The 22,592-nt window shown below is 33.3% G+C and overlaps 1 protein-coding gene across 5 annotated transcripts in view; it reads right to left on the reverse strand.

The window, feature by feature from the left end:
• LOC135130705 (uncharacterized protein) overlaps positions 1-22,592 on the reverse strand; it is a 573,502-nt gene that overhangs the window by 131,514 nt on the left and 419,396 nt on the right. For all 5 annotated transcript variants that reach the window (XM_064058149.1, XM_064058144.1, XM_064058145.1 and 2 more), the window contains 4 exons: positions 22,014-22,256; positions 10,513-10,707; positions 976-1,201; positions 617-708 (listed from right to left, as the gene is read on the reverse strand). In XM_064058149.1, coding sequence (XP_063914219.1) covers positions 617-708; positions 976-1,201; positions 10,513-10,707; positions 22,014-22,256 — 756 coding nt within the window. The remainder of the gene's footprint in view (positions 1-616; positions 709-975; positions 1,202-10,512; positions 10,708-22,013; positions 22,257-22,592) is intronic.

The raw sequence follows: 22,592 nt of genomic DNA on the forward strand, positions 1-22,592 counted from the left end.
ATTTAATTTTGTGTATAATAATTTCGTGAGTCTCTCACTTATAAATTCTGTAAAGTTATTTGAATAAATTTTATTGCGAATTTAAAATATACAGTATTACTGGGACGTGTAGTGACACGTAAGAATTTAAACAATTTAACTTCGTAATTGAATATTTCGTACATAATGTAAAATTAGATTTAGGAAAGCACCGCAGTGTGAAATTAACAAGAGCAAAAATGGTGGATGCGCCGGGAACTTCGGGCTCTGGATTAGTTTTAACATGGATGCACTACTGCAAGAAGTTTTTCTTTTGTGTTACGTTTTACGATTTGATGTACTCCGCTAAACAAACTACATTTTCATAATAAACCCCTCAACTCTCGGCATTAACCACGACATAATCCATCTTCCACACACAACAAACATTTTCTTAAAACTTTGTCAAGCAACTGCTTCGAAACTTCAACCTGAGATTGTTAAACGTGTTAAAGAAACCATTAAGAACTTTTAATTAAAATAGATCCCTTTTAACAAATTTATGTTGTTGAGAGTTAGTTCGTGGATAAATGAAAACGTAATTATCATTACTTACTCTTTCAAATTTAGATTAAACTTTATGAAGTTGGAAACTTACCTCTAATGTAAGAAACGTTACTAAAATGAAGTAGGAGATGATGATTAAATACACTTCGTTCATGGCAGGTTTTGAGAGGACCGCCAGGAGAACTGCAAAATAAAAAATTTATTTAAGAGCTGACAAGCAAGTGTAAAGTCTGTACTTTATAAGAAATATTCTCGAATGAGCTTAAATGCGAGCTAATTAATAATAATGCTGATGTATATGTATGCCTGAAAGCAAAGTTAATTAACAATAATAGTTCGAAGAATTGTTTGCTGTAATTTAAATTTGCACTGAAACCCGTTAACTTTGACATGTGGTGCTCGAAGTCATACGCATGCATTAGTCGTAATTCAGCTCCATTAGCATCTTACCTCCATAAATTGCTATGCAGCAGCCAGAGGTCCCAATGAGTACGAGTAATTTCTCTAATCGCTTTGAGTGCTCTTGAGGAAGATCTGTTTCTGAGTGGTGTACCATTACAAGATCCGTTGCGGCAAATAGTAGGAAACCGACACACAACAAGAGTAGTAGAGATATCAAATTCGTCATATTGCTTTGGTTCATCTTTAGGAAATATCTCTGGTAAAGCATTTCGACCTGAAAAAAAAAACACCAAAATTATTTTTTAAAGTCGTGTCAGGGAGAAGTTTTAAATATTTATTGGAAAAGTTTGTAAACGAAAGATTAACTTATGAAAAGGAAAACTGAATGACGAATTTAATACAAAGTGAAGTCTCAAGAGACATTTTCGAGTTGCACTAGTTAGACTACGAAGTTTTGAATGAAATCAGGCAGCTCAGACGGGTTTTATAAAGAAAGGAGTTATAAATTAGTGATGAAGCGAGCTTTTCTTCAGTGGAGCGCATTTGGTGTTCGTATTATATGTTCCGTCGTTTAATTGTTTTTGTTCAAAAACTGCGTTCAGGGAGAAGTAGAAACAAAGTTAATAACGCCATTTGTAACGGATTACCTTAAACACGGCTCGTTGCAGTTATTTTAACGATAAGGAAACAATAAAAGACGCAGTGCACGTAAATGTTTTATTACGTTATAGAACGAATGATAAGTGATGAAAAAATTAATGAAGTGTAACAAACTGTAGTCAGAAGAACTGAATTTTTTCATCAGAGTCATGTAATTTTTGAGATTGAAGACAAATCAAGTAACAAAATGTCAAAAACAATTCGTAGGCATTATTGTTTTTGAGATTGCAATTATATTACGTATTTACCAACTGAACTGTTCAATATTAGTTAAAATTGTATACATACAGGGTTGCTAAAAAATATGAAAACGGTTGAATATGTCGTGAATGGTTAGTTGAATTTTCTTGAAATTTGGGCTATACTTAGTTCTGTTGTCTGTAATTTTTTAAACTTTAAACTTCATTTGTTTTAAAGCTGTAAGGCTAATTTATTTTTATTGATAGCATCACTAGTCAAATTGTCAATTTTTGAATAGAAGAATTTTTTTCTGAAACTGTAAGACATTTTTTTATTATTTTATTTAGATAGAACTTAGCTTACGTTTGAAGCCCAATCAAGCAAATCTTTTTTTATTTTTACTTCCCGAGCGTAAGCTAAGGAAGTATAGTAATCGGACGAATGCCCTCTTTTATATTTTTTCGACGTTTCATGACCCCTACAGCACGAAAAAAGTAGCCTCCCGTTTCCTTCTGTCTGTCTGTCTGTCTGTCTGTCTGTCTGTTTGTATGTCTGTCTGTATCCATGTATTAGATACGTAATCTCCAAAACTGCTGGACTGATTGTTGTATGTATCCTAGAAATGTCATGTAGATGGTTAAATGCTAACTAAAATTTTACAAATCATCCCCACCAACAATTTGATGACGTTATTTCAAAGAACCCTATGTTTATTTAATTTAACTGTTACACAACAATATACTCCTATACGTGTGATGTACGAATCCGTTTTTCAGTTTTTTCCCTAACCGTCAAATTTTAGCAAAAACATAATACATGGTATAATAATAGTTCGACGCCAACCTTGATCTTTGGTTTTTTTCTTTTTTTTCTCTTTTTCTCTCGCATGGTGTATTATCTATTTTTGTGATGTCATTACAAATTTTTTATTCGTCAAATTAAGGATACGTCACTCCATGTTCTTGAAAATGTGAGAATACGCACGTCTTTCAAGTGGGATTTATAAACTTGCTGTTGGCGTTGAAGTTTCCGTTGCAGTTGCTGTTCCCGCTGACGTTGCTTTTAGAGCTGAAAATTGTCATTTATAAACTCCGTTGCCGAGTTGCCATTTGTAGTAACTTTGATGTTCAACTTTTGCTGTATTTGAAGAGGTTGTAGAAGAAAAGTGGAGGATTTAAGTTGATTACTACAAACATTTACTATAGACATGTTTTAAGTTCCTTGTTCTCAAAATCAGTCTACACATATTAAGAAAAAAAGGCAAGCTATAAGCCCCGCCCACCCTCCCTATTTCACTTATGATGATTTTTTATTTGTCGTGAGCCAAGGGGGCGGAGCTTAATTGCAAGGCCCGACCCAGACCCGCCCGGATCTGAATTCTCAATTATGATGATTGATGAGTTTTTCATTCGTTGTCAGATCGAGGAGCGGGGCTTAATTTCAAGATACATATCTGTCTACAAGAATTTACCATTTTAAACATGTTTTAAGTTTTTTGTTCTGAAAAGACGACTACGTATATTAAGAAAAAAGGCAAACTATAAGCCCCGCCCACCCTCCCTATCTCAATTGTGATCATTTTTTTTAAACGTCAAGTGCCAAAGGGGCGGAATTTAATTGCAAAATCCTTATTTCTCTACAAGAAATTACCATGTAAGACCCATATCTGCACTGATCTAAATAGTAATGGAGGTTTCAATCGTTGGCAATGGGGCGGCGCCTAATTGTAGAAACCATATTTCCTTACATAAATTTAACATTGTAAACGTAATGTAAGTTTTTAATAATAAAAAATATCATCACAATTGAGATGGGGTGGGTGGGCGGGGTTTATATTTTTCCTTTTTTTCCTAGAATGCATACCATTCTTTGAACAACACGGTACTCAAAAACATGTTTTTAATTTCACGTAAAGTATTTTGCAGTTAAGCTTCGCCCCCTTGGTTCACGGCGAATAAAAAAATCATCACAATTGCGATAGGGCGGGTGGGCGGGCTTACATTTTGCTTTTTTCTTTTAATATGTGCAGATTTCTTTTCACAACATGAAAGTTACAACATGTTTAAAACGGAAAATTTGTATAAGGAAATATCGATTTTGCAATTAGCTCCAAACCATAATTGCAAAATCCCTATTTCGTTGCAAAAATGTACCATTTTAACCATGTTTTCAGTTTCGTGTTGTGAAAAGATGGCTATGTATATCAAGAGAAAAAAAGGGTAAAATATAAGCCCCGTCCACCCGCCCTATCTCAATTCTGATGACTTTTTTATTCGTCGTAAACAGAGAGGCGTAGTTTAATACTAAAATCCTTATTAATCTACGAGAAACTACAATTTGAAATATGTTCGTAAGTAATCGTGTTACACAAAGAAAACTAAATGTGTTAATTAAAAAAGAAAACCAAAAGAGAAGCCCCACCCATCCGTCTTGACCGTAATCGTGATGAATTTTTTATTCGTTGTCAGACCGAGAGGCGGAGCCTAATTGCAAAATCCATATTTCCTTACAAAAATTTACCATTGTAAACGTGTTTTAACTTTCTAAGGTTAAAAAAAATCATCACAATTAAGACGGGGTGGGTGGGCGGGGTCAATATTTTGCGTTTTTTTTTAATACATAGTATTCTTACACGATCATGGAAAATAAAAAAATCATCACAATTGAGATAGAGCGTGTGGGGGGGCTTAAATTTTGCCTTTTTGTTTTAGTATGTGTAGACTTTTTTTTCTATTCATAACATGAAACTTAAAATATGCTTAAAATGAAAAAGTTGTATAAGGAAACATCGATTTTTTAGTTAAACTCCATGTACCATTCTAACAGTGTTTTAAGTTTCTTGTTGGGAAAATATGGCTATGTATATTAAAAAAAAGGCAAAATATAAGCCCCGCCCACCCGACCTATCCCAATTCTGGTGATTTTTTATTCATCTTGAGCCAAGGGAGTGGAGCTTAATGCAAAATCCTTATTTCTCCACAATATTTTTGAGTATCGTGTTGTTCAAAGAATACTACGTATATTAAGAAAAAAAAACAAGCCAAAAATTAAGCCCCGCCCATATCCATCCCAAGCTCAATTGTGATGAATTTTTCATTCGTTGTCAGACCAAGGGGCGGTGCCTAATTGCAAAATCGATACTTTCCTACAAAAATTTACCATTTTAAACACTATTTACCTTTCTTGTTGTGATGACTACACTACACATATTGAGAAAAAAAGGCAGAACGTAAGCTTTTGTATATTTTTTATAATATCCAATGTGTTTTTGAGACAAATATCAATAAATCTTGTTGATTTAAACATCGAGAACTATTTGTAACAATAGATAAGTACTGACAGAAACCTACAGTATAGAAAATGATGGCAGCTATTTAAAACATGAGGGTTTCGGTGAACAGGTGATTTAATGGCTTAATATTAGTGGACCTCATTATCTCTATCAAAATTTGATTTTCATGGAATTAGTGCTGTCAACCAGAAAAATATCCCCCCTACTTCAGAGGATTTTCGTTCAAGTTGATTGAAAATTTGATTTGTTGAAAACGTCAACGGCAACGAAAGTTAAAAGTTGGTCATCTCAAACATCACCTCAACGGCGTACCAACTTTCAACGGCAATGGCAACGTCAACGACAAACAACAACTTCAGCGACACGTTTATAAATCGACCTTTATAGTATTCAAACATTTTTGTTCGATTGTGGTTTAATTAATAATTTTAGTACCCTATTTTGAAAAGACAAACTCATTCAAATCAAACTAATTTCAGTGTGACATTCTTTCGATGTATAAACATAAAGACTTAAGCTTCAAATTGCTACTATCTAGTGCTGAAGGAAATTTTATTCTGTTAGTTAAGTGCTTTAAATATATTGTACATTGTGAGCGCGGCGCAGCGGCTGCGGGGGTGTTATTTATGCCTCTGGTTTTTACTTTAGATGGGTTATTTCAAAACGAAAATCGTAAAATCAAATTTTATCCTATATTCTTTAATGAGCTGGATTTATCGGACTTTACTTCAAAGGCGGGGGAAGTTCTGTCGAAGTAGCCTTCGACCATTTTTTTTTATAACTTTCTAGACAGGTGGTGCCGATAAAACTGCGCGGCGTTGTAAATGTGACATATACAGAGTGAGTCATTAAATGCTCCATATCTCATTAATTATTATTAGAGACAGAAAAAAATATCAAAGACGAAAGTTCTTTGAAAAATATACTCTAAAGTTATTTTTAAGTACACAGAGTGTTCTGTTTATAAGACGTAACACACAACTTAGTTTTTTAAATAAAACATCCTATATATTTTTGCATATTCTCATTGACCTCTTCCTAGGTTTTATAATTACAGTTTATTTTAAAAATTCCTATGCGATGTTGCCAAATTTTTAAAATCTGTTATAAAATTTTGTGGGGGGATAAATAAAGGTATGCCCTTTGTTGCGGTACCAATTACATCGAATTTTAATATACACAGTGTTTATAAAAGCATTCTAAAACTTTACAATTTTCAAATGTCAATATTTCTGTTATTTCAAATAGAACATCGTGTATTATATTACTTCATCTGTTTCTATTTTGTGCTTTCATTCTTTTAATATGTCGACTTTAAATATAAAAATACTAGAATGAGAACAAAAATAGAATAAGATGCAGTAATAAAGTACAGAGGTGTTCTATTTGAAAAAACTGAAATATCGATATTTAAAAAAAAAAATAATAATTTTTTTTTAGAAACACCGCATATGAAGATTAAATTTTATTTATGCCAACTCAGTTTCCGCAATAAATATTTTTCAAAATTAAAAATTTCACCCATTTTCGAGAGTCGGCAAAAAATATGGCAGTAGTGCATTTCTGATGTTAGATTAATTAATTATGTTCTTCTGTCGAGTGGGAATGGAAACTTGTAATTAAATCTAGAATGTGAAAAAAAGTGCTAATCGCAACTTTTTTTGTGTTAAAATTGGTCTCATCTTTGCGGGTACTAGCCCCGCCCACCGGACCTCCATTTTCTTGAAAGATATGTCATTTGCGCAAATCATTTTTATCCTACCAAGTACTAGCCCCGCCCACCCTCCCTCTATTTTACTGGAAGGTAAGTCATGTGCAAAAATCATTCTTATCTTAGCAAATAGTAGCCCCGCCCACCCACCCTTTATTTACTTGGAAGGTATGTCATTTGCCAAAATTAGTCTTATCTTAGCAAGTACTAGCACCGACCACCCACCTTATTTTCATTCTAACTACTGATTTTGTTTCTGTTCAGTATAAGATTATTCATTTTATTCAGTTCAAATAAAATCAATCACTGAACATGAGACAGTGTGGGCGGGCGGGGCTAAATATGATCTTCTGTCGAGTGGGAATGGAAGCTACTTAGTATTAAAATCGGTCTTATCTTAGTAAGTACTAGCCCCGCCCACCCACCCTCTATTTTTTTGGAAGATTTGTCATTTGCCAAAATCAGTCTTATCTTAGCAAGTAATAGCCCCGCACACTCCCGCACCCTTCTCATTCTAACGACTAATTTTATTTCTATTCAGTATAAGATCATTTATTTCATTCAGATCGGATAAAATCAGTCACTGAAAAGGAGACAGGGTGGGTGGGTGGGGCTAATTATGTTCTTCCTTCGAGAGATTCTATTTTTTTCAAAAACGAACACCAAAAGTTTCTTTTAAATTCTTAGACAAAGACGCCAAAGGTCCCTAAGGCTAAGGCGAGGTTAATAATTTTCTACTATCGAGTGGGAATGGAAACTAGTAATAAAATTTTGATTGTGAAAAAAGCGCTAATCGCAAATTTTTTTGTTAAAATTGCTCTTATCTTAGCAGGTACTAGCCCCGCCCACCGGCCCTCTATTTTCTTGGAAGACATGTCATTTGCGAAAATCATTTTTTAGTCAGCCCACCTGCCCTCTATTTTTCTGGAAGTTATGTCGATTGCCAAAAGCATTTTTGTCTTAGCAAGTACTAGCCCCGCCCACCCGCCCTCTATTTTCTTGGATGGTATATCATTTGCCAAAATCATTTTTATCTTAGCAAGTATTAACCCCGCCCACCCTCCTTGTATTTTACTGGAAGGTAAGTCACGTGCAAAAATCATTCTTATCTTAGCAAATAGTAGCCCCGCCCACCCACCCTTTATTTACTTGGAAGGTATGTCATTTGCCAAAATTAGTCTTATCTTAGCAAGTACTAGCATCGACCACCCACCTTGTTTTCATTATAACTACTAATTTTGTTTCTGTTCAGTATAAGATCATTCATTTTATTCAGTTGGAATAAAATTAATCACTGAAAATGAGACAGGGTGGGCGGGCGGGGCTAAATATGTTCTTCTTTCGAGAGATTCTATTTTTTTCAAAAACGAACACCAAAAGTTACACGATTCTTTTAAATTCTTAGAAAAAGACGCCAAAGGTCCCTAAGGTTTTTTTAATTATTCACGGTTAAAATTAGAACAAAAGAGTGTTTCGTATCACTACTTCAATTACTTATTAAAATCCGTTAAAATATATACACTACAATTATGCAATCAAGCTTCCCCCTTCAAACTAAAGCTAGAGGCGTTTACAGAATTTCAATTTTCCATCCGTTCTCAAGATATAAGACTGTGGATTGTACCTGTATATTGAAATATACAAAATAGGTGAATTGAGAAACACACCTACAGACACATTACTTAAGAGTTGAAGAAGTGGGAACTATAAATAGAAAAGTTCTGATTACTTAGCTATAAGGTTGAATATAACCTTAAAACAGGTTCGAAGTTTCAGAGCAATAGGTTCATTTAGTAATTTTCTAAGATAAATGGTAAAATTTTGGATTTTTTTTTCAATTAATTGGGGTGATTAAAAATATTGGTACGAATACACTAATAAATCACCTGACTTGCCAGTTGATAAACTCGAATAGTCTAGTTATAAAATTAGTGGAAAAAACTACGATTTATTGACTTCTTACTTAGACAGACAATAATAAACTGTCGAAAAATTGGGGTCCCACAGGGTTCAGTTTTACGTTCAGTATTATTCATGTATTTATTGACGACTTACTAGTAAACGTTGAACGTTATAACACCATTTTTTTTTCTTTGCCGACGATACAACAATAATTGTTTAACACATTTAAAAATTATCGTAACGTAACTTCATTGGAAGGAAGAAGATCTATTAAACACCAAGTAATACTTAACAAAAAATAAGCTTGATTTCAAAGAATTAAATAATTTTACAAAGATTGAATTTCGTAAATTAGAGTTAAAAAATTAAAATGGTTGCCAGTTCAAATTTTCAAATTCTCCACTTAGGAGGCGATCCAAGCTGAGCAGAATCAATTTTTACAATATTTCAAAGGCTAATATATTTTTTTATTTACAATCGTCCACTAAAACATAAAATTTTGTTAGGTTCTTTAATCAAGCCTTTAATTATTTTTCGCCAAATAAAAAAAAAGTATCCCTTTTAAAATACAATCTCAAAATTATAAAAACTACAACGCTGTCACTGTACTCGATTTTTTTCGAGGCTTAGATACCCGCATATTTCACGATATTCAATAAACTACCGTATAAGTTTTTATTGACGACATTTCATTTATTATTAGATACTTTATCAGATACCGTAATATGAAACGTTCGTAACGTTTTATAGATGTAACAGACACTCTTACAAAAGAAATAAAATTTCTTTCACAAATCTTCGTAACCCCAGTTTGAGAAGCTCTGAATTCAATAACTTTGCATATGTTTCCAGAATAAATAACGTTAACAAAAATAGCAGCGTAATGAAGGTTTTTGTTTCGTGGTTAATAAAAATAAAGTTCGAAACAACTACTGACAAGTTTAACAAAATTCGTTTAGCGTTATTTAGTTGGCAGTTGTGTGCCTGTCACTTCCAGTCCTACGACCGTTCTTGTAAACAAGCCAACAAAGCTGACCCTAAAAGTTTTTATTGATTAACCCTTTGAGACCATAGTTTCATTTGTTTAGGCACAAAAGAACAATTTTTTGCCCGGCGTTTAAACCGCACGCGTTTCACCCCAAATAAAATAGTAATGAGACGGCTAACAGTCGTAAAGTAGCCTTTTAATATCTAAAATCCCCAGACATTTATATTCACAATCTCGTACAATAAAGATCCTTTATGATTTGAATGGTTCATAAAAGCTGCAACTCCGAAACCGTAAAGTGCACTCGTAATTAATGCAGAAAGTTGGAAGTTTAAACTTTGTTCTAGTTTAAAAGGATTCGCCCGTCTAAAATTTTCTATAAGGATCGTTTCTTCCAATAAAAACAAAAGCCGGTCTCGAGTCACAAATATAATCTCTTCTCGATCTGAACTTATTCGTGGAAAGTGTAATTTAAAGAGCCCTTAAATGGCACTGTCAAGAAAATAAACCCCAAGTCAGCATAAAACGAGAAATAATTCGCACAACACTTAACACAAACCTCAACCAAAAGGCACTTTCTCCTAATTTTTTGCAAGAGTTAATTGTCCAAGCTGTGGAAAATACCATCTTAAAGACCATTATGCAGATCCGCCTCAACGTGAATTTAAATACTAAAGCTACGAAGATCGCATTAAAAATTGCCTTTTCATAACGTTAGGAAGTTTGTGGATTTCAAGTCTTAAGCATTAGCTTTCAAGCTAAGGATATTAGCGATATTCCTTCCACCTGAAGGCTCGTCACAACTCTTGACGCAAATGCCGTTTCCAACAAGCGCAACCATTTCAAACTTACTTGTTCATTTTGAAACTGGTGAGTACTAAATAATTTCTTGATGAGTCTTAGCAGTTTCCCGAAGAAGCCCATCGAAGCCTTGGGTGCCGAAGACACTAATAATTCGGCTTCGACCTCGTGACCTTCTAGATCGGGACTCGAGTTTGGAGCAGAGCCATTTTCTTTCGTCGGCGGCGTTCTAGACACGCTGCCAACCTACAAAAAACGAAAACAATCTCTTAGCGATGTCTGCAAATGGATTAAAAATTAGAAAGTTGTGGCAATCAGGAAAATGGATCGGGAAAGATTAATCGACATTGTAAGAAACTAATATTTTTGCAGTAGTCGTTCGAGTTTATAAAGATTAAGTGGGAAAGAACTTAGACATTCATGACACAAAAGTTTCTACGTTTACAAAGAGGTTGGTTAGAGTTTGAACAAAACGTTTTCATTATAGCAAAGTGGTCAGTTTAATTTGGATTGAATGTTTACTTTAAGTAACAAGAGAGAAAAACTCGTCTAGCCAAACTTTCTTGTGGAAAAAGGACTTTGTACGAAGGTAGTTATTGGACTGTATTATGAGCAAACGCTATTCCATACGGATGAATGCTGATAATTAGTAACATGGCACAAAGTAAATAACAGTCTGTTCAAATTTGTTAGTCAACATCAACATCACTCGAAACAAACTGTTTCACAGTTACACCAAAACTGAGCAAATTATTTTATATCGTTCCATTTAACCTTTGTCAAAACTAGCATCTTCTTAACTCAAATAACTCAAAGATCTTCACACAAAAAATCGATCAGAGTTTCATAAACTCTTAGACAGTCATGTCGTGAAAACGAATAAGAGGGAACTTTTTCTTTTGTAGAATGATGAAATTTGTAATATTGCCGGCAGAAATGCACATTGAATTAATTAGAATCACATTGTATAAAATCTGATTTATATTTAGTAGTTTTATTAGACCATCTGGTGACGTTCATATTTTCAAAGATGCGATTACAAAATTGTGCCATACAATATATTATAAAAAAAGTATATTGTAATAGAAGGTAATTTGAGTTTACATTTTGATGCCAATGACCAAAAAGTGCAAAAGTACATCTTCGAGTGATTTTTGTACTAGAAATATATCTTATATAGATAATATTTTTTTAAATATTGTGCCCAAAATTGTTGTAAATCCTACAGAACTTTATTTGTCGTATCATTCGAGTGTTATAGTTAGTTTAGAATTGTATAGTGAAATTTTAACATCGAATTACGTAAAAGGAATTGTAATATGTACCAATTAACAATTTTCTAAATTTAGTTTTTATCAAGTATTGAGTAAAGTCAAGGGGAATTTCATTGATTCAGATACAGTGAAACCTCTTGTAACGAACACGAACAATTTTCACTGTCCCAACGTATAAAATAGGTCATGTAATGTAAAGAATCCTCCAAACAACGGAGACTGCCAACAACGGACACGGAGAGTAAAATTGCCGCATTTTTAGTTATTTTCTTTGTAAAAAATACCTCTTCACAACGGACGGGTAAAGTGGTCCCGAGATTGGACCGTACAATAAAATTTAAAGATTAGGCCAACAGATTCTCGCTACTAGGTCATAACTCTCTTCGGACTCCCATAGGTGTCTCTGTACTTCACTTTTTTAATTTATGTTTTCTACTAAAAAGCTGTATTGTAAAAGTAATTCTATAACCCTTAGGAAGAACCAGTGGTTTACTCCTCAATTAGACAAAATGCAAGAATCTTGCGATCTTCTAAAGGACACTTACAAACTCTACAGGACTCCAAAGTTAAAAAAAGATGCTTAATGAAAATAAAAAGCGTTAAAATAGAGCAATAAAAAGTACTAAAATTATACCAATCAGCTCATAAGAGAAAATAAAGTTATATCCAAAATTTTATGGAAGGTTATAAATAGCCAAAAACCGAAAAATATGAAGGACAAGCACCACAATGTATATCCTGATGAATTAATGCTTTTTTTCGTCAATAGTTTCAAATAAGTATTATACCTAAATTACCTACATGAAAATTCAGTCCTATTGCTGCATTATCCAGTTCTATAAATCTCTCTAAAATATACTTTTTTAATGGTTAGATATGCGTTTAATACATTAAATAATGGAAATTCAAAGGACAATTATGGACTCTCAACAGAAATTGTGAAAGTTGTAAAAGATGTCTTAAATATTTCATTCACAAAATTCTTTAATCAGATGCTCAAGTCTTTCCAGATTGTTTGAAAAAGGCAGTAATTATTCCGGTTTACAAAAAAAGGTAATCAAAACAATACATATAATTATCGTCCAATAGCATTCTTACCCATTTTTTCTAAAATCTTTGAAAGATTACTGTTGTGGCAAATCCTAAAATTCTTGAATGAAAACAATATATTATCATACAAACTGTTCGGATTTAGAAAAAATAGCTACACGACAATTGCGGTTTAAATTTTTTTTTTTTAATGCAGGGTTTTTATAAATGATTCTAAGGGCTTGGTTGGCCATGGATTTCAAAAATCCCGCCTAATTGAAATTATGCCTCATTATGAGTGACAGTTCTCACTTGTCATTAATGTCATTTCTAACCTAACCTGTCGTTTAAAGTAATTATTTTTAACGTCGTTGATCCAAGCTCAAAACTCGTTTTCAAAACTCTTGGTGTCGTACAAAAATTTGGATTTTGTGCTAGGAAGCGAAAACAGTGAAATGGTTTATTCAGTTGAACAAGACACCTTCATTGTCATGTCTTATTATCGCAATGAGACATTCGTAAACAGAGAGTGGGTGTATTCTGTAACCGCTTGTCAGCAAGAATATCTGTACAAATACCGTGATTTAATAATCCAAAATTCAAGAAACATCGTTAGAGGCATTAGAGATGTAATCAACAGATTTGTTCGAACTGGCAGTGTCGACAAAGAAAAATCGCCTGGAAAACCTTCAGTATTTGAGGACGTTGTTGATGATTTGACAAAACATCTTGGACAGGACTGTCTCAGTGGGCTCAAAGCATCGACAAAATGATGTTAGAGAACACTTTTGAAATTAAAATGAGAGTGAATGTCCTTTAAACAAAATGGTGAACATTTTCAACATTTACTGTGACGTTTCACACAATAAATTGCTTTATTTTTATTGCAAGGAATTAGTTTTAGTTTTTAATAAGATATGAAACATTTAGGGAACCAGTTAAACAGATGCGTGTGGTATTTGTTGTGAGTCCTTGGGCATTTAGTGAAGTAAAGTAAAGTAAAGTAAAGTGAGAGGCGGCCCGTTTCCATGACCCACTTCGACCCTATAATCATTTTATAGAAACCCTCCATTTTGAGATTAAACAACAATTATCGTCGAAACTAAGACAACAAACATTATTTATGACATTTATTCAATAATAGTACCCTTACTTGTCAGATTTAGTGGACGAGTATTTTTAATTGCAGTAAGTAGTTCCAGTAATATTGTTTTGCCAACAGGTTAATAACCAAAATAACAAAATTTATCATTTTCATTATGGTACAGATCGTCGTCTTCGTTGATTCACTATTAAAGTCCCTCCAATTGGTTACAATCGTCCGACTTGTCAAAAGGGAAAATATCAAAAGATGTCACCCCCTTCAGGAGTTACAGGAACCTGTAATTAATCCGTTTTGTCGCGCGCCAAAACAGTTTGTGCTTGAATTGATATTATCAAAATGTCCAAAAAATATTGCTCTGTGCCTGCTTGTGGGGTAATCAAGGATCCTAGAGACCACAAAATAATGCAGATTCCCTTCAAACACTGTGAACAAAAGGTTGTGGTGCAAAAAGGTTTTTAATGCTACAAGTAGGTACCCCAACATGAATCTTTTACCTAAGGGAATGTATAGCCATTAAAACCATTTCAGGTGATAATATTGCCAATAATTTATACATTTGTGGTAAACACTTTGAGAGAAGTTGTTATTACACAAATAAAAGACTTAAACCCGGCTCTGTTCCTACTTTGTTCCTCCATGGTTCCAAGTCACCGCTACCTGTTCCTACTTCTTCAAGCTCCCCAGCAAGTACTAAACGTGATCCAGAATGCAGCTTCATAATTCCTGAGACACATTCCGATAACAATGTAAACACCTCAAAGAAAAACTTTCCTACTGCATATCCCTTTGCAGACCATCCACACCCATGGCGTTGTGACTTTGGCACCGGTACCGAAATTTTGTCTCTTTTTCAAGTAAAAACTGAAATACATGACGTCAAATTGTGTCAAAAAGTCAGACCACGACAGACATTTAGCCGACATTACAGATTCCTTTCCCTCCCGACGTATGCTCCCTCACATGTCACATTTAAGGGATTGGAGAGACTTTAATAGTGAATCAACGAAGACGACGGTACAGATATTTGTAAAATGGATGATGACAGTGAAAACGATAAAAATTTGATGGAAAGTTGCAGACTTCCCGAAATACCAGAAATAGCCAAGTCTGTTACATTAAATGTACTTGATGAGAAATCACAAAAAAAGCTATGAAATAGCTTATAAATCCTTTATGGAGTGAAGGGTTAGAAAAGCTACAAATTCATTTTTACAATATAATCTATTAGTGTTCTTTACTAAACTAGCTGTAAAGTATAAATCATCATTAATCAAACTTATGGACGATCTATCCTATGTTAAAAGCAACACTAAATATTCACCATAACATTAACATCGAAAATTATCTCAAATTAGTGTCTTCCCTGAAACGAAAGTCTGAAGGTTACAAAGCTAAAAAAGCTCGAGTTCTTACTCCGAATGAAGTTCGTGAACTCATTGATAAAGCACCAGATAATAAATATCTTGCAACTACCAAGATAAGAAACTTATAAGTTATAAGTTATATAAGTATAAAACAATACTTAATGTTTTTATATGTTGCCTACATTAAGTATAATGGTTTGTTGTCGGGCCATTGAATTACCTTATATCATCTTATATAAAATGAAAGTACAAAATGTCCATGATCATAAAGCTGCGTTTCTTGCCGATATTAACATCGAAAATTATCTCAAATTAGTGTCTCCCCTGAAACGAAAGTCTGAAGGTTACAAAGTTAAAAAAGCTGCAATTTTTACTCCGAATGAAGTTTGTGAATTCATTGATAAAGCACCAGATAGATAAATATCTTACAAGTAGGACAAGAAACTTATAAGTGATTATGAACATAACAATGCTCAAGGTTGCCTTCATTTGGTATAATGGGTTGTTGTCGGGCCTTTGAATTATATAAAATGAAAGTACAAGTTCATGATCATAACGCTGCGTTTCTTGTCGATATACTTGATACTCGTACAAAAAATAAAGTAGACAGGCAATTTTCAATAAGAGGACAATTTTACAAGATCGTTAAAAAATATACAGAATTACGTTCACCTAATACAACAACAGATCATTTTTTTGCGAATTTTCAAAATAAAAGATGCACAGTGCAGACAATAGGAATTAACAAATTTCTGAGAAGATAAGCTACTATATACGGATGGAGGTGGAGAGGACATTAATAATGGAACTAAAATTGCAAGCTCTGTAGCCTAATGTTATATTGAAAGATCAGAAGCTAACAATATGGAGGCTGCTCGAAAAATTTTGCAACAAGTACAACCATGTTCGCCTAATGATCATAGTGCACCCAATGCTCCTGTTGATTTTAATGTTTCAAATTCGTTAAATGTTAATAATAATTCGAACATGTCTAATGCTATCTCTAATAATCTTGGTATGAATTCTACATTATGTTACTTACATCTGTCAAATTGTAATGTTACTTTTAATTTTCATTCCAAATAAAACATTCCAATAAAACAAAAAAAGTAAAAATATTTATCGTAAATAATTTAATGGTCGTGGATAAAACATCGTATTTTACTCGTATATTATCAAGATAATAAATGTACTCGAATGATTAAAATAGTCGCCTCTGACTCGTGTTTTAATTTTCATTCTCGTGAAATAATAGCTTTATAATATGCTCCTTAAATAAGTAATATACTATTATTAAATCTTCAAATAGATAGTTATATCAAGGCTTTCTATACGTTGGTTGGAAGAAGGTTGCCTAAAGGAACACCATAACGATATAAGGTGTTTTAAGTGTCGTCTCCTGTTACTAAAATTAAGGTTAATAAGGACCGAAATTTTTATTTACCTCAATATATCAAAGATGTGCACAAATTACTTTGCGAAATGTCAGCTGTTGATAAGTAAATAAATAATACTTATTATCATAGTAGGTTCGTAGCATTAAAACCCACATATCGCCTAGTAATTTCACAGTATTCAATTGCTAGAAATAACACGAGGATATTGGGTGCAGAAAACAAAATGAAAGAAAGTTGGCGAATAGTAAATGAGTATAGAAGTAAAAAAGTGAACCCATTACGAAAATTGTTGATAGCGATTCAAGAATATATAATAATGATACTAAAGAAATTTGTGAATGCTTTGCTGTTTTTTTTTCATATGTTGATGTCTCAGAGCCACTATATGATACAATTTCTATAATGAATAGTGAAAAACAATTTTCTTACAGCCCTTTACACCTAACGAGGTAATAACATTAATATTGAAAACCACAAGAAAAACTACTCCTGGAATTGATAATATTGACCGCCGGGCACTTAAAGCAGTGGCAGTTGCTTTAGCTGAACCTCTATACTATTTCATAAATATTCAACAAATCAGATTATAGGTCAGTGTGCATACAAAATCAGATTGGCAAAGTTTTAGAGGCAGCTTTTTTAGAAAGATTGACAATATTTCTTGAAAAAAATAATCTATTAACAGATACCTACTCAACATGGTTTCAGGAAAAATAGAGCTACACATAGGTACTGCACTTTCGGTGATAGTGGATTTTATTCATGATGCACTTAATGGGAGGAAGGAGGCTGCTGCACTTTTGTTTGATTTAACTCGTGCATTCGATACGGTTGACCATAACTTGCTGTTAAAGAAGGTTTGGGGAATAAGAGGAGTTGCACATTCATGGATTAGGTCTTATTTGGAGAATCGCACCCAAAGTGTAAGAGAGCAGATCTATAAAAGTTGGGGTTCCTCAATGGTCACTATTAGGACCTATTTTATTTATTATGTTGAGCAATGATTTATCTCTTGCATGTGGTAAATATGGTACAATAGTAAGCTACACGGATGACACAAGCATACTTGTATCGAGTGGCATTGTCAAAAATTTAATTGATAGCTGTAATGTTGAATCTAATCAATTTCATAACTATTGTAAAGTGAATGGACTGCATTTGAACAAAAAGAAAACCTGTTATATCCGTTTACTCCCTAAAAATGCTACAATTGATAACAGTCTGCTTCTACGTCTTGATAACTTGTCAATACGATCGACTGAATGTGTAAAAATATTAGGTTTAATTTTTGATTCTAAATTGAAATGGCATTCTCATATTGATGGCTTAATACAGAAAATCAGCAAAACTTGTTATTTATTCTGATGTTTGCGTAATTTTTTCATGTTCTTCTCATGTTTTAAGACCTGTCTATTTTGCTATGGTTCAATCGCGCCTTACTTACGGTATTTCTTTTTGGGGTAAATCTGCATCCGCAGAAAAAGTATTTAAATTGCGACGATCCTCGTGTAAAGAGATTTTTGTATTATATACCTAACATATTAACAGTTCCTTCATTGTATATTTTGGACTTGGTTACAAATATTAAGACAAAAGTTTGCCAGTTTCCAAGAGTTGGGCAAATACAAAGTAATCACAATTTAAGAAATAATGGAGATTTACAAATGAATTTCTCAAGGTTGGAGATTTGTAAGCAAAATGTAAATTATATAGGTGCTACAATAAAGTCAGAAAAGTGATAAAGGATGACTTAATGAATATTAGTTTATTTAAGAAAAAGGTTCATAGCCATTTAACCAGTAGAGCGTATTATAGCATTGATGAATATTTGTATTCCCAATTTTGACTAGACCTATGTACTGTAGAAGTATTTGTGTCACAATAAACATAAACTTAAACTTAAACTTATGGCCATGTTAAAGAAAACTGTGTTATATTTTTTTTAATGACGTGTTTTGTAAAATCATCTTCCCTTCAGTCGATTATATATCTTAAACTTATACATTATATACCTGCCTCCCGACACTAGCGTTGAAGTTTCCAATGCATTTCTTGAATTTTTGGAGCAAAATTTAGTTAACTGCAATACTATGTTCACTGCAGGTGACTACAGTGTTCCAAAGTATGTCAATATTGGAAAGTTAATTTTACTATCAAATTTATGTCATATCTGGTTCTCTTTGCTTTCTCACCTGACAGTAAAATTTATAACTTTCGAAAGGATTTGGGAATATCATGTGCTGATTGGTCATCCATTTATACTTTAAATGATGTGCATCAAATATGCGACTGGTTTTATAACAAAACTTTACTTAATTCTTAACAAATCCGTCTCTACCTATATAACGGCTACGCACAGTCATACTAAATGGTTTTCTGACGAATTAAAGCAGAAAATTAAACTAAAAAATCACTCTTTCCGCAAGTTAGAAAAAACCAGAAGTGCTTTTCGCTTTCAAAATTTATTGAGTTTCCACGAATCACTAAACCGGTAATTAACAGATACTATAAAGAATACCGTTCAGAAATCCAGCCTAGTTTTTCTTTTAGTCTTAAACACTTTTGGAAATTCATTAGGGACAAAAATATCAAAAAGCTATACCTGGCAAACTTACTTATGGTGATATTGCAATCCCCAAGAAATAATTGATACATTTAGCGAACATTTTCTTTTCTTGAGCTTTTGATACCTCAAATACTACTCAGTCTAATAGTTGGTGGACTCCAAACGACGACAGTGTGATATTGAGAATGTCATAAAAAAATTAAAAACCAACTCTTGCGCTGGACTATATGATATTCCAGCATTCTTCCTTAACGATTGTTCAAACGTAATAATATAACATTGTACTATATTTTCAACAATTGTATGTATAGTGGTATGTTTGCTACAATGTGGAAATCTACTCTCCCCCATACAATGGCGGTGACGTAGCAGTCATAGAAAATTACAGACCAATATCTGTGTTATTTAAGTTTACTAAAATCTTTGAAACTATACTCTAATCCTAGATTTACCCTTTTGTAAAGAATTTCATTAGTATTTACACTTTGACACAAATTTATTTTCTGTAACGCATTTCCTCTCTAAAAAATTAAATGCGAAGAAGCTTTCGATCGCATTATTCATCATCTTCTTCTTTCAAAGTTTTGCTTTTCTAAATTTCTTTTGTTACCATTCCAGTCTTATCTAGTTGACAGAGAACTAGCCGTTGTATTTAGTAGTCATAGACCTCTAAATGATATTCCACTCTCAGGTGTACTCCAGCGATCCAATTTAAGACCACCCTTGTTCCTCATTTACATAAGTGATGTGACTTTTTTGTCATTAACAGCTCTAGATTTGAACTATATGCAGATGATCTAAAATCATACACGACTATTGAAACACATCTTGACTAAATAATATTGTAAAATGATGTTTTCTAAATGGACTGCCGTTAAACATCAAAATGCATTATGGTTTCAGTCACTAGAAAGCAGTTTATACTGTCCTGTTAGGAGATCTAAACTTGAATTCTTTCCTTGTTGATAATTCCCTTTCATTTGAAAAAAAATTCTTAGAAAATGCTCAACGTAGGTTCCTCAAATTTCTGTGCTATCAGCAACATAATCATTACCCTATTCGGAACTACGGTCAAAAATTACTACTTTACTAAAACATTACTAAATTACTACTAGATTCATTGAACATAAAAGGGTTCTATGGTTGTCTTATATAAACTTACTCATGGTTAAAGAGCGGATTCTAGGGCAAATGCTTTTTCATTTTGGATATAGACAAATGCATGAAAGTTGTATATAAATGTGTCTCACAAAATCCTTTTATTTGAGCCCTGCTTGTTTTTGGTTATTTGCCTATTTTTAATCATGAGTGCCTTTTTTGCATTTTTTCGACCTAGTTTACATTTTTTCTGCCTATTTTCAATATTTCCGGTACTATAAAGAAATATAATCCAATACATGAGATCGGGTAAAAGGGTCGGGGGAATTTTGTTAGAAAAATGGCGACAATTTTTTTTTATTTTCTATTTTTCTGCGTAAACCATAATAGAAAAAAAATTATTGCACAGTTTAGTACGTAGGTATGTTTTAAAATAATTAAAACACCCATTTACAGACCCCAAAAACACAAGTGTTAATTACACCTAGCCCTCCGACAACTTTCTTTTCGAGTTCTCTTCCTGTATTAATTAGTTCGTGTTGGGTGTTCATAAAATGAAGTTCAAAAGTGTAGCATTCATCTAGCATTTTGTGCCATTTTTAAAAACACCCAATGTCAAATCGTCTTTAAAGAACAACTTAAGGGAGCGGACGAAAAACAAAGATAAATAAAAAAACACCGAATTGATAAATTATTATTAATGTAGCACAATTCGAATGGGAAAATTAGGTGTGAAATTAATTCCAAATAAATACAATGTGTTGTAAATTTCATGCCAAAATAAGTCCCATATTCTTCAACATGATGAAAATACAATTAGAATTAGAGCAAATTTGCAATTCTGCTGTGTGTTAATTAAGTAATCTCATGTAATCCGAACTTAAATTTTGTCTGTGATCCAATTTCTGAAAGGATAATCTTAATTCAAATATAATAATATCAAATCTATCACGAAATCAAATATGAAAAACTGAAACGTGACGTAAAGAAAGTTTTCTTAAATTTCCTTTGAAGATCCAAGCCTTCTGGGAAGTCTTACCGGATTGTCCATTGCCACCAGAACCTGCTCTAACAAGATAGGGTTCATGGATTGAAACGGCAATATATTATTGAGATCATTTTGACAACAAATCGTGTGATGTTGGGAGATCCATTTCTAGGTAAAAAAATGTCCTAATAGACAAAAATATGTAATTCGTTATGCAAATTTTAACGAAAATTAGGGCTCATTTTGGCTTTTTTAGCCAAAAATCCGCTCTTTGCTAATGTTTGTTCATCTAATTTTAAGTCTGCGGAATTTTTCGCACAATTTTTTTAAAGTTCTTACAATAATGAAGATTTCCAGGCACACCTTCCCCAACACTGTTTTAACAAATTCTTCAATAACTATTTCCACACAGATTGTTAAAATACCTGAAGAAATGGATCATAAAGTAATGCTCAGTCTTGAAGAACACATCTCTCAATAAATAGAATAAATACTACAAGAGTGTAACAGGAGATCAAAATTCATAGCATGCACTTCTTTTAGATTTAATTTCATTACCACACCGCTTTTCCTCTCCGACCCGCTGAATAGATCACAATCTGATAAACACAGTCAAGAAAATTTTCCACATTCAAGTCCACAAAAGAAAACTCACTGTAGTAAATAATTTTACTCTCAGCATTCTACTCCCCATCACTTTAATTAATATTTTCCCCAATGCTACCACTTACCGCTATGAGACTCGACGAGAGACTCCCTTTATTATCCTTTGAACCGAAGTGCTCAATCACCTGCCAATTACTCTTCCTGGTGCTCTCGCCTGCGGCCGCAGGAAGGGGGCTCGTGTTGGCTGTCGAAGGAGTCGAGAGGCCGCTGCTGTTTCCCGTCTCTGTCAGGGGTTCCGTGCATGATCGTGGGTGTTGCTTCAAGCTGGTCCAACGACGTCCACAACCTCGACGCACAGTGCTGGTATCCTTAAAGAAAATTAAGGAAATGAGATTGCGCTTGACATGAAGTTGCAGATCGCGTTTTCAACAAAGACGGAACTTTATTTGTGCAGAGTTGAATTAAAATTTAGGGTGGAGTAGAGGATGCTTTGAATGCTTGCAGAGGAATCATTATATTGAAGAGCAACTTTTAAAAAGTTAAGAGTAGTTGGTTATGTTGTCTGGTAAACTGGAAGCTGAGCTAAATTCTGGCTTGTAGATTTATCTTTTAATAGAATTAAGATAAATTAACGATATAATTAAACCATTAGAAGTAAAATTTTTAAAAATCCAAAAAATGGTCACTGAAATATTTTCTAGTAC

Source organism: Zophobas morio, unplaced genomic scaffold, assembly GCF_036711695.1.
Source record: "Zophobas morio isolate AGI-343-1 ecotype UQ-CSIRO unplaced genomic scaffold, CSIRO_AGI_Zmor_V1 ptg000017l, whole genome shotgun sequence".
In the NCBI taxonomy this organism is placed as follows: Eukaryota; Metazoa; Arthropoda; class Insecta; order Coleoptera; family Tenebrionidae; genus Zophobas; species Zophobas morio.